The 16,964-nt window shown below is 47.1% G+C and overlaps 1 protein-coding gene across 3 annotated transcripts in view; it reads right to left on the bottom strand.

Moving 5' to 3' along the window:
• Positions 1–1,423: 1,423 nt before the first annotated feature.
• LOC110506903 (A disintegrin and metalloproteinase with thrombospondin motifs 17) overlaps positions 1,424–16,964 on the bottom strand; it is a 217,665-nt gene continuing 202,124 nt past the window's right edge. For all 3 annotated transcript variants that reach the window (XM_036964481.1, XM_036964482.1, XM_036964480.1), the window contains 2 exons: positions 8,121–8,298; positions 1,424–7,853 (listed from right to left, as the gene is read on the bottom strand). In XM_036964481.1, coding sequence (XP_036820376.1) covers positions 7,702–7,853; positions 8,121–8,298 — 330 coding nt within the window. In that variant the 3' untranslated portion in view covers positions 1,424–7,701. The remainder of the gene's footprint in view (positions 7,854–8,120; positions 8,299–16,964) is intronic.

Genomic DNA, 16,964 nt, shown 5'->3' on the forward strand with positions numbered 1-16,964 from the left:
AGCCCGAATGGGGATGGCAGCCTGAATGGGGATGGCAGCCTGAATGGGGATGGCAGCCCGAATGGGGATGGCAGCCCGAATGGGGATGGCAGCCCGAATGGGGATGGCAGCCCGAATGGGGATGGCAGCCTGAATGGGGATGGCAGCCTGAATGGGGATGGCAGCCCGAATGGGGATGGCAGCCCGAATGGGGAAGGCAGCCCGAATGGGGATGGCAGCCCGAATGGGGATGGCAGCCCGAATGGGGATGGCAGCCCGAATGGGGATGGCAGCCCGAATGGGGACGCCGTCCCTGTCACTTCGGCACGGCTTTAGGTGTGTTACTGAAGCTACTGTCACTGTGGAGGAGTTTCTGGTCGCCGTAGGAGAGAAGGTAGGATATGAGAACGTTGCTTATGCATCCCGGATTAATAAAGCTGTGGTATTGTGGTATTTCTTAAAGAAGAGTGTCTTGTAGATCGTATGGTTGAGCATGGCGTACTTCTTAAAGAAGAGTGTCATGTAGATCGTATGGTTGAGCATGGTGTATTTCTTAAAGAAGAGTGTCTTGTAGATCGTATGGTTGAGCATGGTGTACTTCTTAAAGAAGAGTGTCTTGTAGATCGGATGGTTGAGCATGGTGTACTTCTTAAAGAAGAGTGTCTTGTAGATCGTATGGTTGAGCATGGTGTACTTCTTAAAGAAGAGTGTCTGGTAGATCGGATGGTTGAGCATGGTGTATTTCTTAAAGAAGAGTGTCTTGTAGATCGTATGGTTGAGCATGGTGTACTTCTTAAAGAAGAGTGTCTTGTTGATCGGATGGTTGAGCATGGTGTACTTCTTGAAGAAGAGTGTCTTGTTGATCGTATGGTACTTCTTAAAGAAGAGTGTCTTGTTGATCGTATGGTTGAGCATGGTGTACTTCTTAAAGAAGAGTGTCTTGTTGATCGGATGGTTGAGCATGGTGTACTTCTTAAAGAAGAGTGTCTTGTAGATCGTATGGTTGAGCATGGTGTACTTCTTAAAGAAGAGTGTCTGGTAGATCGGATGGTTGAGCATGGTGTATTTCTTAAAGAAGAGTGTCTTGTAGATCGTATGGTTGAGCATGGTGTACTTCTTAAAGAAGAGTGTCTTGTTGATCGGATGGTTGAGCATGGTGTACTTCTTGAAGAAGAGTGTCTTGTTGATCGTATGGTACTTCTTAAAGAAGAGCGTCTTGTTGATCGTATGGTTGAGCATGGTGTACTTCTTAAAGAAGAGTGTCTTGTTGATCGGATGGTTGAGCATGGTGTACTTCTTAAAGAAGAGTGTCTTGTTGATCGTATGGTTGAGCATGGTGTACTTCTTAAAGAAGAGTGTCTTGTTGATCGGATGGTTGAGCATGGTGTACTTCTTAAAGAAGAGTGTCTTGTTGATCGTATGGTTGAACATGGTGTACTTCTTAAAGAAGAGTGTCTTGTTGATCGTATGGTTGAGCATGTCGTACTTATTAAAGGAATGTTTATTCAAGTTACGCCGCCTTTTTCTCTGTCAACAAGGGTAATGATTTCAAATGTACCGCCGTTTATTCCCAATGAGCTATTGGAGCGCGAGTTATTGCGCTTTGGGAAGTTCGCCAGTTCAATTAAGGTTGTCCCGTTGGGTTGCAAACACCCGGCGTTGAAACAGGTAATGTCATTTCGGCGACAGGTGTTTATGTTTTTGGACTCACCGGAGCAGACTTTGGAGTCATCGTTTAAAGATAAGTATGACAACAGACTGTATATGGCTTATGCTAGTACGGGTAGTCAACGGTGTTTTGAGTGTGGGGATGTTGGCCATAAGCGACATGCTTGCCCGAAAAGGGAGATGAATTTTGTCTTGGATGAATTTACTGCATGCTGGGGCCTCGTGTATGGTGAAGGTGGGTGGTTTGAGTTGCCCCATCCATTTCAGGGCAGTTATATAGTCTCGCGATTGAACCAATGCTTTGTTTTTTAAGAGCGAAGCTTACTGATTTCTCTGTGCCGGGAGTAATGAAGGGTCCCATGATCGCACTGTCTGCGTATGCAGATGACCTGACAGTTTTTATTACAGGGGCTGAGGATGTTAAGGTTCTCTCAAACGCTCTAAAGGTGTTTGAGGGGGCCTCCTCAGCTAGAGTCAATTGGGTGAAGCGCTGTGGGAAGGTCAGCTTCAGACGTTGTCCGCTCCACGGTTACCAGGGGGACTTCAGTGGGGCAGAGATGGGATGAAGACTTTGGGGTTTTTTCTAGGCTCCGATGTCTTTCAGAAAAATAACTGGGAGGGTGTAGTGGAGAAGGTGTGTGCCAGACTGTCAAGATGAAAATGGGTGCCGCCCCAGCTGTCTTATAGGGGAAGGGTACTGGTAGCTAATAATCTTGCTGCCTCTAACCTGTGGCACAGACTAATGATTTTGCAGCCACCAAAGGGTCTGATACAAGAACTTCAGAGGTCCCTTGTCAATTTCTTCTGGTCTGGACAACACTGGATTAAAGCTGCACCCTGTACCTGCCACTGCACGAGGGTGGGCAAGGCCTGGTGGACATTTCCTCTAGAATCATGGCTTTCCGGCTTCAAGCAGCCCAGAGTTTGTTGTACAGAGACGGTTTTAGCTGGGTCGAAACAGCCTACACATTGATGAGGATACTGGGCTGTTTGGGCTTAGACAAGCACATTTTCCTCTGAAAGCTGGAGGGGAGTGATTTGTCTGGCCTGACTCCATTTTATGAGTCTGTTATGCAGGCTTGGAGAGTCCTTGTCAAGTCCTGTAAAGCTGGCACGCCACCAGGGATGTGGCTTTTTGAAGAGCCTCTTTTTCACAACACTGCCATCCAGTCCAGTGTTTTGGGTTCAGCTAGCCTACGTTCATGCCTGTTAGGCGTGGGGTGTACCAAGCTGGGTCATCTGATGCGGAGCAGGAGCAGATCGTTGGAGGAGCTGGGAGAAAGAGCGGGGATCCGATCATCTCGCCTACTGAGGAAGGTCGTCGCTGAGGTATGTGACTCCTTGCCAGTGCTTCTTCTGCAGTATGTGACTGACACTTCCAATTCTGATCGGTGGAAGGAGGGTCTGGATTATGTGTTCCCTGCACTGATTGTTAGTGCTGCCATGCCTCTTCCCTGGAAGGGGTAAAATCGACGAGGTGGGCGGGTGTGCTTGCTCCAGGTGCCTCTCCAAAAGGCTGTTGGCGATCATTATACAAACTGCCTATTGATAAGAGCACAGCTGTCCTCCAATGGAGGATAATACATGGAGCCATAGCCACCAACATGCATCTGGTACACCTGGACCCTACTGTTGGGGAGGGGTGTCCATTCTGTGCTGAGTCTGAATCTCTGGCACATCTGTTTTTACTGTGTCCCAGGTTGGTCGGGGTGATTGAACTGATCACTGATTGGTTCTCAACGTTGGGAGAGGTTTTCTCTTCCCAACTGTATATATTTGGGCCAAAGTAGAGGTTCATTCAAAAGGGTGTAGTTGTGTTGCTTAATTTTGTGTTAGGGGCAGCAAAATTAGCGATATGGAGACCCGAAAGAACAGTATTCGGGGACAGGGGTCTGTGGATGTGGTGGGAATGCTGGAGGGAATGTTGGCAGCGAGACTAAGGGTTGAGCTTGCCTATTATAAACTTGTCAACAATATTGATCTGTTTTTGAGTATATGGGGTATTCAGAGGCTGTTGTGTTTAGTTACTGTGGATGAGGAATTGGAGTTGTGTTTTTAATTGATGTGTAACTGTGGTTTTGTATGAGTATTTATTGTGTGATGGGCCCCTCTCTCTTTCTCTCTCTCTCTCGCTCTCTCTCTCGTCCACTGAGCCGTTGGGCCCACCCTCCAACCTCATTGAATAACTAGGCAAGCCTCTTGCTAGCTGTCACTCGAAGGGCTGAAGCTTATTGGCTAGAACTCAAATTGCTAGGAGGCTGGCCCACGAGGGGGGAAATGTAAGGAAAATGGCTTGGCACAGCTTCAAACTAGGAATTTCTGGCTAATTGAGGCAAGACAGTAATTCTGCTCATAGATTATGCATGTATGAACTACACATTGACACATCCAGTCCAAAGGGGGAGGGTTACAAAATACTTTCTTATTCACCAAAGTACCGGAGCATGTCTTTAACCGGGATGTTTTCTTTGCAAGTCTGTCTTCAAAGTGTGAACAGTGTGACCTTTTCAATGAAGATCTCCCCACTGACGGCGCGTACCACGGAGACAATCATCGATTACACACACGCATGCAAACACACACACACGGTACCGCCAGGGTGGTCCTCTGTCCTACGTGTTCTGAACACATAGGTAAACAGTACCATGTTAGATTGTTTGATTGATTAATGGTTTCTGCTCTGAAGGGTTGGAAATGTGGGACTCAGGAGTTTTGAGAGCTGGGCTGTTTGTTTTCTCTGTTTTGACCTGGGCCCATATCAGCTCTTATCCCAATACTGGGGGCTCTGCCTGGGGGCCAAGGTCTCTGCCTGGGGGCTTCCTGACCTGGGGGCCAAGGTCTCTGCCTGGGGTCTTCCTGACCTGGGGGTCAGTGTCTCTACCTGGGGGACAGGGTCTCTAACTGGGGGACAGGGTCTCTACCTGGGGGACAGGGTCTCTACCTGAGGGACAGGGTCTCTACCTGGGGGTAACTCTAGATCTGTTTCTGCTTCAGCCAACTCCAAGAACCAGGAGAACTAGGCCAGTGCCAAAGATATACACTACAGTGCTGAATGTTACGTAATACACTTGGAAAGCGTCAATCAGCAGTTTAAACAATCAAAAAAGTCTGGAGAAATGTAACCACTATCAAATTCATAGACCGAGCTATGGATGCAAGGACTGACCATCCATGATATGAAGCTGATAGTTTTAACCATGTTTTAAGGCTTCATAGTGTTTGTTTACATGTAAAACAAGCATTTGGGGTTCTGATGGGGAAGACAGTTGACCTGAGCTCATTTATAAATCAAAAAATGTATGTAGCAACTGCAGATTACCCCTTTAAATCATAATCTGTAAAACGGGAACACAACTGGAGATTACCCCTTTAAATCATAATCTGTAAAACGTGAACACAACTGGAGATTACCCCTTTAAATCATAATCTGTAAAACGTGAACACAACTGCAGATTACCCCTTTAAATCATAATCTGTAAAACGGGAACACAACTGCAGATTACCCCTTTAAATCATAATCTGTAAAACGGGAACACAACTGCAGATTACCCCTTTAAATCATAATCTGTAAAACGGGAACACAACTGCAGATTACCCCTTTAAATCATAATCTGTAAAACGTGAACACAACTGGAGATTACCCCTTTAAATCATAATCTGTAAAACGGGAACACAACTGGAGATTACCCCTTTAAGTCATAATCTGTAAAACGGGAACACAACTGGAGACACTTCGTCATTTATGGATAAAGAATGTCTGTGATAACTAACTGTACATTATTTACAGTCAGTTATCTACTGCACCATCATTTTGTAGCAAACATAACGCTGCCTCCATTAATGTTTACATGTAGATGTTTGTGACGTCTACGTTTGCCACACTCATGCATAAGGACAAGCTGTTGAAATCGGTGTAAGCCTCACATTGTGTTTGAATTACTGTTTAATAGTTAAAACCAATTTCAAGTTTCATGATGTATGGAAATGTTAACAAACACCTGGTTTGGAGTAAGTGTGAAGTTTAAAACCAGAGACTAGTTTACGTCATGACGATGTACCAAGCACCAAGGGAGGACAACAGATACACACATGATACAGGGATTAGTGTTTTACATTGAACCTAACAATATAGCTGCAACCTGCTTCACCCAGATTGCTCAGTTGGTTCATGGAGCGTAGTTGGAGCAAGTTGTTAATGACACTGGGTTGTGGATTCCACTCACATATACAGTACTGAATACACTGTATGTGGTTAACTGTAGGACGACAGTAACTTAAGATACATCTAATCTTCTCTTAAATTACACCCCCACCACTGCACTGTCTCCTACATTGGATCCTCAGGAGAGAGACGGATGCTACATGGGCTGTCCAAGGCCTTCAGGTGAGCCTAGGGAATAGTGAACCAGGCCTATCCTATCGTTAGCTTGATAATTTCAATGTAGAACTACAGTACCTTACAACGGCTCCTGACTAGTTTTAAATAACAACAACCGCCAAAAAATGACAATGACATCAACAAAAAACAACAACAAAATGTAAGTACACATAATCTATCGTGGAACTAAGGGACAAATCCTAACTTGAGATCCAAATGTGTAACCAAGACTTAGCTTATGGATTGATGTCAATGCGAAATTCACGTTCTCTCAAGACATCAAGTTACGGTTTGTCCCTAAGAGAAGAAACCCGGGTCATGTTCATCAAAGCACACAATGGGAAAAGTTTTCAAACGTTGCAGCGGAAAAAAGAAAATTAGCGTTTCTTATTGAACAAGTTCAAGTAGTCCCTACCTGTTTCAGTCCATCTGGTGCCTAATGAACACGAGCCAGGTCTCTTGGCCCAGTCTAGTGAGTGGCCAGCCAGTGGCTTGGTGAATACAGGGCCAGCTGAACTAAACACAAGAGAATATACAGGCCCACTTTATCTGGATAGTCCCCTACAGATCTACATGCTCAGACTACGTACCAACTACCATTTAGATGTATTACATGTCAACTGCACCTCTGTTAACATGCAATAACAAAGCCCTTACAGGTCTTTTAATGTATGTGTGTGTAAGTACTGTATGTATGTCACAGGCGGCTGGTGGCACCTTAATTGGGAAGGATGGGCTCATAGTAACGGATGGAACGGAATAAATGGAATGGTTTCAAACACATCAAACATTTGATACCATTCCATTCCAGCCATTATTATGAGCAGTCCTCCCCTCACCAGCCTCCTGTGATGTACATACATTCTATCTATGTAAGTAAGGGAAAGGGGGATACCTAGTCAGTTGTTCAACTGAATGTATTCAACTGAAATGTGTCTTCCGCATTTAACCCAACCCCTCCGAATCAGAGAGGTGAGGGTGGCTGCCTTAATCCACATCCACTTCTTCAGGGCCCGGGGAAGAAGATCAGACATGTTCTGATAGTTCACTGAGCATCTATAGACAATCTGACAACAATGACCTTTCCACATAAAGAGTTATCACATATGTTAACGCTAATGGTAAATCACACTGTACAACAAACGTTGATGCGACAGGCTACCCACCGAGAGACTCCCCAGACTTCCAAGTCCCTCGCTTTGGTTTACAGCAATAAAACAAGTTACAGAAGGTTTTCAAGTCTTCATGACAACAGCAAGCTTATGATCCCACTTGAAATGGTCTCTGCACTCATTTCCACTTGTTTTCTCCAAAATTGAATGTCCTATAATTAATAATAAGAATCTGAATAATTCAGTAGAAACATCCGTAACTCTTTACTTAAAGCCTGCCGGCATAAAGACCTGCCACGAGACCCTTACAATATTTAGTATCATCTCCTCAAGCAGGTTAAATAACAGACATTTTGAGTCGGTTAACATGCTGATACATAGAGAGACATATCATATCATAAGCCTTATTATAACACATTATAAAGGCTCATTCATGCTTATAACGACTTACAAAGCATTATACCCGCAAGCTTTAAGTCAAGTGTTACAGAAGCATCTAAAGTCGTAGCCCTAGGTGAAGTGTGTGTCTGTCTGTGTACAGTATGTGTGTGAGTGCTTTCATCATTAACTCTTGCGGGGTGTTTTGTTGGCGTAGAAGTCTCTGCAGGTGTCGCAGCAGCGCTGGTACCATCTCATGTCCTGGCACAGGTTCTTCTCTCGGATCACACGGCAGTACACAGTCCACTGGTCTCCTGTGCACTTGTAGGTCAGAGCAGCTGGAGAGGAACAGGGGCACAAGGGCACAGGGGCCACGTCAACAGACAGAGAAACACAGTACACACATGTACACACATGTACACACATGTACACACATGTACACACATGTACACACACACACACACACACACACACACACACACACACACACACACACCACACACTCTCTCTCTCTCTTTCTCTGTCTGTTTCTGTCTCTCTCTCTCTATCTGTCGCTCTCTTGCTCTCTCTCTCAAAAACACACACACACACACAAACTATGTTACCTAATCTGGGGGAGGTGATGGTGTTGACGTTGACTTTGTCATTGCAGGCCTCCTGGTGACAGGGCCGGTAGGTGGGTGGTCTGAACACCACGGGGCAGTCATTACCGTGGCGACCTGTCACTCTGTGCATACATTGGACCACTCTGGACTGCAGGCCCTTCCCACAGGATGATGAGCACTGGAAAGATCCAATCACTTGAGTTACTTTCTCTTCCAAACTCGAGAGGAAGTATTTTGACATTGAGAGCCATTTGTAACAGTCTTCCATGTCTATGTCCTAGACTTTTTAGGACATAATCACTTCCTAATATGTTTACCACTCACATTTTAGGTAATTGTAATCTTCCATAGACCTAGTGTGCATCCCAAATGGCACCCTACTCCCTATATAGTGTACTACTTGTGACCGGAGCACTATGTACCCTGGTCAGAAGAAGTGCTTAATATAGGGAATATGGTGCTATTGGAAACACATCCATTGTTTATAGGGGGCCAAATCACTTCATGACTGAATGTGAGAAGAGACTAGACCTGAATAACAGATAAAGGTGTGGTGTGGTATTTACTAGTGGTAAAATAATCCCAAACAGGCCTAATTACAGATGGAGGCTGTGTTCTATGTTTGAATAGACTGATTTACGAGTCCTAAATACCCTGTCAGAGTGCTTCGTCTCAGTAGTAATATATGCTCTGAGGCTAAGATCCATCTCTGTCCTCAGGCTCTTCCCCTAGCTCCTATCTCTTCAGTGATCACAGATCTGAAAGGACTAGGTCTAAGTAACAGTATAGGTGTGACCACCACTTTGGCTTTTTAGGGATGGAGCCATCACCATATAGCTTAGACCTACCCAAACCAATCAGATCTGTGAAGAACGAAGAGGTATGGGGCTTGGAGAAAGGACTGGAGGTAAGAGGCTTGGAGAAGGGGCTGGAGGTAAGGGGCTTGGAGAAGGGGCTGGAGGTAAGGGGCTTGGAGAAGGGGCTGGAGGTAAAGGGCTTGGAGAAGGGGCTGGAGGTAAAGGGCTCGGAGAGGGGGGTGGTAAAGGGCTTGGAGAAGGGGCTGGAGGTAAGGGGCTTGGAGAAGGGGCTGGAGGTAAAGGGCTTGGAGAAGGGGCTGGAGGTAAAGGCCTCGGAGAAGGGGCTGGAGGTAAGGGGCTTGGAGAGGGGGCTGGAGGTAAGGGGCTTGGAGAAGGGGCTGGAGGTAAGGGGCTTGGAGAAGAGGATAGAATAAGGAGCTGGAGATAGGGGCTGGAGATAAGGGGCTTGGAGAAGAGGCTAGAATAAGAAGCTGGAGATAGGGGCTGGAGATAAGGGGCTTGGAGAAGAGGCTAGAATAAGGAGCTGGAGGTAGGGGCTGGAGGTAGGAGCTGGAGGTAGGGGCTGGAGGTAGGAGCTGGAGGTAAGGGGCTGGAGGTAGGAGCTGGAGGTAAGGGGCTGGAGGTAGGAGCTGGAGGTAGGGGCTGGAGGTAGGAGCTGGAGGTAAGGGGCTTGGAGAAGAGGCTAGAATAAGGAGCTGGAGGTAGGGGCTGGAGGTAGGAGCTGGAGGTAAGGGGCTGGAGGTAGGAGCTGGAGGTAAGGGGCTGGAGGTAGGAGCTGGAGGTAAGGGGCTGGAGGTAGGAGCTGAAGGTAAGGGGCTGGAGGTAGGAGCTGGAGGTAGGGGCTGGAGGTAGGAGCTGGAGGTAAGGGGCTTGGAGAATAGGCTAGAATAAGGAGCTGGAGGTAGGGGCTGGAGGTAGGAGCTGGAGGTAAGGGGCTAGGAGAAACCAACATGGAATGGGGCCAAAGATAGAGGACTTTGATATTCTAAGCTCGGAAACACCAGAGGCAACAGACAACGGATTCCCATTGTACACAGGCCTGTGCCTTGGCAGCCAACAGCTATAGCCTCGCCCAATGATTAACTCTGAACAACAGTGGTTCCCAGGCCCTCGATTCAAGCAGGCGGATTTACTATTCACTTCACAGAGAGGCAATTAGTGGAAGCCATTTCAATAGCTATTGTAAACGGCCCGGTGTTCTACCAAAGGACTTGTTGACTTGACACTGCTCAAAAACAATCCGATTATCATGATCCCACATCTCTATAGGTACTTAGAATGATTCTCAGAAGGTTTTTTCACCAAACTTTCATTATCGCTGATGAACATGATCACAATGAGATAAGTCTATGAGGTAAGGCCCTGGAGAGACACACACACACAGAGGAAAGCACACACATACTGCCAAACACACACACACACACACACACACACACACACACACACACACACACACACACACACAAACACACAAAGAGACAGAGATAACATTATCTGAAACATCATTAGGAGACAAGCTGATGGGGACACGATCATAGCAACACTCCCATAAGATTTATCTGTCTGTATCCCAAATGAAACCCTATCCCCTATAGAGCCCATAAGGCTTTGGTCAAAAGTAGTTCACTATAAAGGGAAGAGGGTGGCGTTTGGGATGCATCCTAGATCTAATATCAAAGCCACATCCCTAGAGGCATGACCTCCTCATAACTCACAACAACACCACAATTGAATCAGCAGCTTATCTGAATGATATTCTAAGACATGCTAATAGACTTATGGTCTGATTGTGGTGGGAAGAGAGGAGATGAGGAGAGCCGGTCAGTTTATTGTCCAGCGTTGGGGGAGTGGGACAGAGGAGTAATTTGAGGACTTTAAAGGGGCAATCGGGGATTCAAAGAACAACAACAATGGACACCCCACCACTTACCTGAGTCATTAGTTTTAAATTCCAGAATTCCCCTTTAACCTCATTAGGAGAGAAAATGAGGTAATACATTCAGGATGGTTAGAGGGTGGGGGGGAGTAACACAATTAGCACAGGGTCAGAACAACACACCAGATATAAGCCCGGCACTAAATAGCGGCCAACAGTTATTTCCTGTTATTAGATTTCCAAAATGAGAAACTGACCAAGACGCTGGAACCTGAACGTCCTTTCATCAGGTTCATCATAGAACTTTCCAGACAGAAAATGGGTGGCATGGTGGAAAGTCCCATCCCCAGCTCTCTCCACCATTCCCAGCCTTCTTCCCCAGCCCCATCTCCCCCAGCCCCATCCCCATCTCCCCCAGCCCCATCCCCATCTACCCCAGCCCCATCTCCCCCAGCTCTCTCCCAGCCCCATCTCCCCCAGCCCAATCCCCAGCTCTCTCCCAGCTCCATCCCCAGCTCTCTCCCATCTCCATCCCCAGCTCTCTCCCAGCTCTCTCCCATCTCCATTCCCAGCTCTCTCCCAGCTCTCTCCCCAGCTCTCTCCCAGCTCTCTCCCAGTTCCATCCCCAGCTCCATCCCCAGCTCTCTCCCATCTCCATCCCCAGCTCTCTCCCATCTCCATCCCCAGCTCTCTCCCAGCTCCATCCCCAGCTCTCTCCCATCTCCATCCCCAGCTCTCTCCCAGCTCTCCCCCAGCTCTCTCCCATCTCCATCCCCAGCTCTCTCCCATCTCCATCCCCAGCTCTCTCCCAGCTCCATCCCCAGCTCTCTCCCATCTCCATCCCCAGCTCTCTCCCAGCTCTCTCCCAGCTCTCTCCCAGCTCCATCCCAAGCTCTCTCCCCGCTCTCTCCCAGCTCCATTACAGAACACCTGACAGTCCGATCAGAGGCTCCTCTAATAGGTGTGTTAACAGGGAAAGGTCAGTGTCGGGTGGCTTTCATTTAAAAGCCCTTTTAAAAAGCCTGTTAGAATATGTGGAGGTAGAGGAACAGTAGTCAATGTCTGCGTCCCAAATAGCACTCTGTTACTTACAGTAGTGCAGTACTTTTGAACAGAGCCCTATGGGGCCCTGAATAAAAGTAGTGCACTATATAGGGATTAGGGTGCCATTTGGAACACACAGGTGTTGTGTACCTGGAAAAGAACACCTTGGGAAGATTAAAGGAATTCCGGCAGAAGCTCTGTCAGAATGTCTAAATGCTCTGTCAGAATGTCTCTCCACCATTCCCAGCTTTCTTCCCCAGCCCCATCTCCCCCAGCCCCATCCCCAGCTCTCTCCCAGCCCCATCTCCCCCAGCCCCATCTCCCCCAGGCCAATCCCCAGCTCTGTCCCAGCCCCATCTCCCCCAGCCCCATCCCCAGCTCTCTCCACCATTCCCAGCTTTCTTCCCCAGCCCCATCTCCCCCAGCACCATCCCCATCTCCCCCAGCCCCCATCTCCCCCAGCTCTCTCCCAGCCCTATCCTCAGCTCTCCCCCAGCTCTCTCCCACCTCCATCCCCAGCTCTCTCCCATCTCCATCCCCAGCTCTCTCCCATGTCCATCCCCAGCACTCTCCCAGCTCCATCCCCAGCTCTCTCCCATCTCCATCCCCAGCTCTCTCCCATCTCCATCCCCAGCTCTCTCCCATCTCCATCCCCAGCTCTCTCCCAGCTCCATCCCCAGCTCTCTCCCATCTCCATCCCCAGCTCTCTCCCATCTCCATCCCCAGCTCTCTCCCAGCTCCAACCCCAGCTCTCTCCCATCTCCAACCCCAGCTCTCTCCCAGCTCCATCCCCAGCTCTCTCCCATCTCCATCTCCAGCTCTCTCCCATCTCCATCCCCAGCTCTCTCCCAGCTCCATCCACAGCTCTCTCCCATCTCCATCCCCAGCTTTCTCCCAGCTCCATCCCCAGCTCTCTCCCAGCTCCATCCCCAGCTCTCTCCCATCTCCATCCCCAGCTTTCTCCCAGCTCCATCCCCAGCTCTCTTTCATCTCCATCCCCAGCTCTCTCCCAGCTCCATCCCCAGCTCTCTCCCATCTCCATCCCCAGCTCTCTCCCAGCTCTCTCCCATCTCCATCCCCAGCTCTCTACCAGCTCTCTCCCATCTCCATCCCCAGCTCTCTCCCATCTCCATCCCCAGCTCTCTCCCAGCTCCAACCCCAGCTCTCTCCCATCTCCAACCCCAGCTCTCTCCCAGCTCCATCCCCAGCTCTCTCCCATCTCCATCCCCAGCTCTCTCCCATCTCCATCCCCAGCTCTCTCCCAGCTCCATCCACAGCTCTCTCCCATCTCCATCCCCAGCTTTCTCCCAGCTCCATCCCCAGCTCTCTCCCAGCTCCATCCCCAGCTCTCTCCCATCTCCATCCCCAGCTTTCTCCCAGCTCCATCCCCAGCTCTCTTTCATCTCCATCCCCAGCTCTCTCCCAGCTCCATCCCCAGCTCTCTCCCATCTCCATCCCCAGCTCTCTCCCAGCTCTCTCCCATCTCCATCCCCAGCTCTCTCCCAGCTCTCTCCCATCTCCATCCCCAGCTCTCTCCCATCTCCATCCCCAGCTCTCTCCCATCTCCATCCCCAGCTCTCTCCCAGCTCTCTCCCAGCTCTCTCCCAGCTCCATTACAGAACACCTGACAGTCCGATCAGAGGCTCCTCTACTAGGTGTGTTAACAGGGAAAGGTCAGTGTCGGGTTGCTTTCATTTAAAAGCCCTTTTAAAAAGCCTGTTAGAATATGTGGAGGTAGAGGAACAGTAGTCAATGTTTGCGTCCCAAATAGCACTCTGTTACTTACAGTAGTGCAGTACTTTTGAACAGAGCCCTATGGGGCCCTGAATAAAAGTAGTGCACTATATAGGGAATAGGGTGCCATTTGGAACACACAGGTGTTGTGTACCTGGAAAAGAACACCTCGGGAAGATTAAAGGAATTCCGGCAGGAGCTCTGACAGAATGTCTAAATGCCGGACTGAAGTCCCTTCTCAGTGGGAATGGTGAGGTAACGTGCATCTCAAATGGCACCCTATTCTCTTTATAGTGCACTACTTTTGAACAGAGCTGCATGGGCCCTGGTCAAAAGTAGTGCACTGTATATGGCAGTGTTTCCCACGTCATCGGAGCCCAGGGAGCAGTTGTTGGGGGTTAACTGCCTTGCTGTAGTGCTCCTGAATGAAGTGATACTTACTACTAACAGTGTGTGTGTGTGTGTGTGTGTGTGTGTGTGTGTGTGTGTGTGTGTGTGTGTGTGTGTGTGTGTGTGTGTGTGTGTGTGTGTGTGTGTGTGTGTGTGTGTGTGTGTGTGTGTGTGTGTGTGTGTGTGTGTGTGTGTGTGTGTGTGTGTGTGTGTGTGTGTGTGTAAACAAGGGGAGAAAATAAAATGCAGCTCTGTAATTGCCCGTTTGGATTAACAAACCCCCTCTAGAATGTTCTGATGAAGGATTAGTGGAGATTACTGTTAATGAGAACTGGGCTATGGCGTGTACACCGTCTGCACACACACTGACAGACAGCACACACACAAACACACACAACACCTTCAGATGTTCTCCAGCTTGTCTGATGATGACTGAACCAGATGTGCTCACGCAGCCCCCTCACAGAGCTCTAGGTAGACATTACAGATCTAGGATAAGCTTACCCTGTAAGTCCTTACTTTAAGCATCAGGGAAAGAATCTCAAAACAGACCTTAGATCAGTTTCAGGGAGAAACTTAAGTATATTCCCTCATGTGGAATCATAGGTAGAAGTTGTCCCTAGCCACTGATACATTCTAACAGTTATGGATAGGATTGGAAATAAAGCAATCTGATCCTAGATCTGTAGTTAAATAAGGGCAGAGGAGAGGGGTGGACGCACTTTCCTCAGCATCCTGGGGGGAAACATACACTCACTGTCTCCAGTTCCACACAGGGACAGAAATGTAATGGTCCTCCCCCTGACCTGCTGTAGTGACCCCGAGACTGGCAAATTGCAGATCTAGAGAATTGCAGATCTAGGATTAGATTGCATTCTCCCCGATCCCAACCTTAACCGTTAGAATGGGGAAATAAGATCTGACTCTGTATCAGGCAGCTGAACAAGACATTCCATATGATAAATGACATGCATGTCAAAAACAGACTGACTCAGTTTGTACGATTGGGAAATGGAGACGCACTGTAGATGTTCAGTTCGGTAAACCTGTTTCCAAGACCGTTCCTCGAGTACAACCCAGCCTTTTCACTTATTTGATTTTACCAGCAAACTAACACACTAGATTTGACTGGGCAACTAATCATCAGGCCCTTGATTAGTTGAATCAGCCAGTGCTGGAATAGGTGGAATAGGTGGAACTGGGGTTCATCAAGGAGAGATTTGGCAAAGACTGTCAGATAACACTAGTGTAACTAAGTTGGAACTGGGGTTCATCGAGGAGAGATTTGACAAAGACTGTCAGATAACACTAGTGTAACTAAGTTGGAACTGGGGTTCATCGAGGAGAGATTTGACAAAGACTGTCAGATAACACTAGTGTAACTAAGTTGGAACTGGGGTTCATCGAGGAGAGATTTGACAAAGACTGTCAGATAACACTAGTGTAACTAAGTTGGAACTGGGGTTCATCGAGGAGAGATTTGACAAAGACTGTCAGATAACACTCGAGTAACTAAGTTGGAACTGGGGTTCATCGAGGAGAGATTTGGCAAAGACTGTCAGATAACACTAGTGTAACTAAGTTGGAACCAGCACGTTACCTCCATACAATGCAAATCACTTCCATGTGCTTTGAGGTGAAGTAGTCTTTATTATAATGAACTGGCTGAATACAGTGCTTTAACAACGGTGTGATAATGACGTGCCCTAACCATTAAGACATTTTTGACATACAACTAGCCAGTACTGTCACCATCCCTAAAATCACTATGCTGATTGGCTGACAGCTGTGGTATATATTGGTCATATACCACACCTCCTCGGGCCTTATTGCTTAATTTAAGACTGTGTGGTACACTCTATCTGAAATATTCCAGTCGAGGAAAGAGTAACATACCTTGGGATTACCATATCTAAGAATCAATAGGAAAGATGCTCATTAAACTTAAATCCCATTATTGAACAAAACAAAAAGAGGTTGAACCAATTGTTGCAGAGGGATTCCTCCTTGAAAGTTTGAGTATTGCTCTCCAAAGCTGAGGGCACCTCCAGACTTTCTTACGAAGCTCAGTCCCTACATCTTGACAACACAATAGGTAAAGCTGTTGACAAGATGTTTTTCAACTTCATCTGGAAAAATTATACACATTATATTAGGAAATCTGTCATTATGGATGCATAGGAATATGGTGCTAGATTAAAAAAAATAATAATAATACTTTGAATAATACTTTGAAGGTAAATTGGGCCAAACATTTCTTAAAGAATCCAACTTCAATTTCGAATTTCATCCCTCATTATATCTTCTCCTGTTTTGCTGGCTTCAATTACATTTTGCTTTGTAACTATAACATTAATAAGATAAAAAATGATCTGCTTTCATAGACACACGAGCCTTGGTGTGGTATTAAAATATAAACATCACTGTCACGCTGGTATGAAGGGTCGGGAGACAGGCGCAGGAATGCGTAATATTTTTTTTTATTAAGCCCAAATTACGGCGTGGCGTGTAAAGGCACGGGGACGAAGACCAAACAAACACTGTAACAAAACACAGGGTTGAATCCCAAACAAACACTATACAAAACACAGGGTTGAATCCCAAACAAACACTATACGAAACACAGGGTTGAATCCCAAACAAACACTATACAAAACACAGGGTTGAACCCCAAACAAACACTATACAAAACACAGGGTTGAACCCCAAACAAACACTATACAAAACACAGGGTTGAATCCCAAACAAACACTATACAAAACACAGGGTTGAAACCCAAACAAACACGTTACAAAACAAAGGGTTGAATCCCAAACAAACACTATACAAAACACAGGGTTGAACCCCAAACAAACACTATACAAAACACAGGGTTGAATCCCAAACAAACACTATACAAAACACAGGGTTGAAACCCAAACAAACACGTTACAAAACACAGGGTTGAATCCCAAACAAACACTATACAAAACACAGGGTTGA

The sequence above is a fragment of the Oncorhynchus mykiss genome, chromosome 26 (assembly GCF_013265735.2).
Source record: "Oncorhynchus mykiss isolate Arlee chromosome 26, USDA_OmykA_1.1, whole genome shotgun sequence".
Lineage (NCBI taxonomy): Eukaryota > Metazoa > Chordata > Actinopteri > Salmoniformes > Salmonidae > Oncorhynchus > Oncorhynchus mykiss.